The sequence below is a fragment of the Gossypium arboreum genome, chromosome 7 (assembly GCF_025698485.1).
Source record: "Gossypium arboreum isolate Shixiya-1 chromosome 7, ASM2569848v2, whole genome shotgun sequence".
In the NCBI taxonomy this organism is placed as follows: domain Eukaryota; kingdom Viridiplantae; phylum Streptophyta; class Magnoliopsida; order Malvales; family Malvaceae; genus Gossypium; species Gossypium arboreum.
This window is the reverse complement of record NC_069076.1, coordinates 68,329,273-68,332,780: the sequence shown is the minus strand read 5'-3', so window position 1 is coordinate 68,332,780 and position 3,508 is coordinate 68,329,273. Positions and strand designations below refer to the sequence as shown.

Here is a 3,508-nt window from a genome sequence, read left to right as displayed (position 1 = left end):
AAAATTAATCATTGTGACTGAAGTTCCTATATCTTTTTTACACTGATCTTGAGTCAGTAGGATACTTTGCTTTAGCCAAGCTAACCCAGACACGTTATTCTCTCAGTAAATAAGAACAGGGGATTTTGCTTTTCCTTTCCCATTTTTCTTTTATTTTTTTATGTTACTTTTTTCTTTTTCTGTAATATGGGAATGTATTTATAGTAAATCGAGTTCAGCTTCAAGGCTATTACAGTAATTGAATATTATCTCTGTACCAAATGTACTGGTTTAGCAGATTTGTAGGTAAAGCATGAAACAGTTTCAGACAGCAAACAGAGGGAAAAAATACAAGGCATCAGAATGGAATGTGCTGTGAAAAAAACATAAGGCAACATAAAACAGAAAGCAGAGAATACTCGATGAACTTGTAACAATTTTCAGTAGCGCCAAATGGAAGCCACCATTTTTTTTTAAGTGAAAAAACAATTTTCTTGGTGTCTTGAGAACATTCTTTTGAGAAGGAATTTTCTTGCATTGAGGAAAAAAGGAAAACAAAACTGGGTTTAGAAAAGTAGGAAGCTTTGATTAACAACCCATTAACAAGAATGCTTGTTAGTGCTACTCTGGATTAAAATGTCAAAGAAACCCAGAAGATCTAATCCAACAGTGAAATTAATGATCAGGTTTTTTACAAACAGAACAGAACTGTAAAAGACAATTCAGAGAAAAGAATTACAGTTAGAATAGAGTAGAAACAGCCTATGAATAAAAAGAAAAAGGCCTTACAAGCCGATGTTTTACTATAGAGGAAAAATCTTAGATGCCAAAAATAGCTGGACGCAACCAAAGTTGGTTGGTTTTACCTTTGAATCTGGATCGAACATTGTTGTAAACCACGAACAAAAAATGGTTCACCGTTCCTCACTTGATATGGTTGACAAATTCAGCATCGGAGACGGCGGAAAGTTCAATTTGGCTAGCATCATCGTCATCCATTGGAGCAGGGAGATTAAGATCTATGAAACTATCTCCCAACTTTTTGGAACTTCTAACAGGGGTTTCAGTTGTCGCTACCACATGAGATCTTTTATGTCCACCAAGAGCTTGTCCAGACGAGAAGACTCTAAAACAAACAGGGCATTCGTGGATTTTCTTGTCGGTCATTGAACTAGGTCCAGTACCCACATTTTCCGGCTCCAACTCTGTATTATGAGTTGCCGGTGGTGAGTAAGCTTTCATCTTTTTGTGACTCGCTCTGTGCCCACCCAGTGCTTGGTACGATTTAAAAACCTTGTTACACGTTTCACACTTGTACTTACCTCGGGTCGCTCTATTCACCTTGCTTAATTTGAAGTACTCTTGTAATTCATAACTTTGTTCCGTGGACTTTTCTATTTCTGTGCCTTCTTCATCATCCAGATGGAGTACTTTGCTTTTCCATTGGTCCCTTGAAAGCATCATAAGACAGAAAGCGACATCTTCTTCAGTTGTTGCGTCGGAGATCGAACTCACCGGTTCAGGCTCAGCCCAAGGCTCGGTCTTGCTCACTTGGTTGTTGTTGTTGTTGCTGCTGCTGTTGTTAACTTTAAGCTTCTTTCTTTCTTCTTGTTGTTCCTGTCTTTGTTGCTGATGATTTTCTAGTATTCTCCGAGTCTGTTTAGATCGTCTTCGAGTTGGGTTCTTAGAGGACTCCGTCTCACTTTCCCTGTCTTGAAGAACAACCGAGCCAGCATCAATAAACTCAGGATCTACCAACCGAACACTTCTCTTTGGATTCTCTCGAAGCCCATAAAACTGCCCTTTTTCCTCCCCTTCTTCTTCTTCTTCCGATGAAGACGACGAATAAGATGCCGAAGCCGACTCTGACTCTGACTCTTGGCTGAGTTGATTCGTTGGTCGTGGTAATCCCAATCGTTCTTGTTCTGCAAGTTTGGGAGGAATTGGAAGATTCAACATATGAGACCTCATATGACCACCCAAAGCTCTTCCATTTGCAAAGCTTTTGAAACACAACTTACACTTATGTTTCTCCATTGCCCAGAAAAAAAGGAGAAGTGGGATAAACAGAGGAAACACAGTTCTAGAGGTCTGTGTATGTCTGAAAGTGTGTGAATTCTGGGCTGTGTCTTTCCCTTGTGAGAGAAAATTTTAAAGGGACTGAAAAACTAAAAAAAGAGTAGGTGACAAGCATTCCTCCACCAAGAGATACATACAAAGATGCAACAAAAATTTCAAAAATATTTACTAAGATTAAAAATAACAAAATGGGTTATTAGTTTTTGGGTCTCTTAAAACGGCAAAGTATGAATAAATAAAGATTTAATAAAAGCGTATGCATGAAGGAAGAAAGAGCGACATGTAACATGCGAGACTTGCCCGTTTCTGTATTTATTCCCTAATCTAAACTTCCTAAATTGCCCTTTTTTACCACTCGCCAAAACAAATTGGATTTTTGTCATAGCAGAAAATGCTCTAATTTTGCAAAATTAAAAGAACCAGTGGTTTGGTTTGTTGTAACCACGAAGCATAATATGAAAAACCACAAAGTGTCTCCCCTACCAAACAAAAATGAGCATAGGTTAAAATCACTAAGCTGTGACGTAAAACAGAAGTGGGAATTAAAATCTTCTAACACCTTTGTCCACGTGTCAACACCAACTTAATTTAGTTTTTACAGCAATTAAAATGGGGAGCATCAGTTAACTGACACTGTTGCTTGGCGGCAGAACCGATTTTGGTTTTTACCAAAATAGGAATATTCAGTATAATGTCAACTTTGTTTTCCTTTAATTATGGATCTTCTTTTAATTAAAATTTTGGTTGAAACTGGATGGAAATTAGAAATGGAGGGTGGGGGAAACTAACCTCCCATCCCATCGAGGAAGGAGTTTTCTATGGAAATTGGAGGAAGAGTAAATGCCGTTTTGTTAGGGTTCGGTAGACCCGGTCTTAGTCCATACATCAATTAACACATTAATTGTAAATTACACCCATTTATCCATGTCTTTTGTGGGGCTCACCAGAAATATAAGTATAACCCCAATGTTACTATTTAATAATGTTCAATTTCATATTGGTAAATGTCTTACATTTTTAATTTCACTTTGTATTAGATATTTGAAATGACGCTGTAACATTAGCCCAAAAGGAACTGGTTTCAAATCTTTGTGGGGCACATTAACATCGTGTCTCTGCACTCTGGTTTAGACCAATTCAAAGTGGATATAGGGACTGGAGCTGGCGTGACCCAGACCAGTAGAACATGTCGCTGGAGATGACAGACATTACAGGAGAGTGCCGTGAGCATTAAACTACTCTTTTGATCGGCCACCCCTTTATCTCTTCGTCGTATGGGTTTTTGGCCTAACAGGAAGATGGGGTGAAATGATCGCACAACAGGGCCGACTCCCCCCTCCTTTTTTTTTTTCTTTTTGTTGTATTAACAGGCAGTAGCTTCAACCTTGTACATGCTCCATTGCATGGCTTGAGTGTATCAATATGACACATCACATTCATCGATCGACCA

At 38.5% G+C, this 3,508-nt stretch overlaps 1 protein-coding gene across 1 annotated transcript; it reads right to left on the bottom strand.

The window, feature by feature from the left end:
• Window positions 1–490: 490 nt before the first annotated feature.
• LOC108481691 (zinc finger protein ZAT9-like) lies at window positions 491–2,340 on the bottom strand. Its single transcript, XM_017784791.2, has one exon. It carries the CDS (start codon window positions 2,014–2,016, stop codon window positions 904–906), a length of 1,113 nt encoding a protein of 370 aa, XP_017640280.1. The 5' UTR covers window positions 2,017–2,340; the 3' UTR covers window positions 491–903.
• Between the last annotated feature and the right edge of the window lie 1,168 nt (window positions 2,341–3,508).

Bases quoted from the DNA above. Each gene is read 5' to 3' on its own strand.
- LOC108481691 (XM_017784791.2), bottom strand. From the start codon at position 2,016: ATGGAGAAACATAAGTGTAAGTTGTGTTTCAAAAGCTTTGCAAATGGA.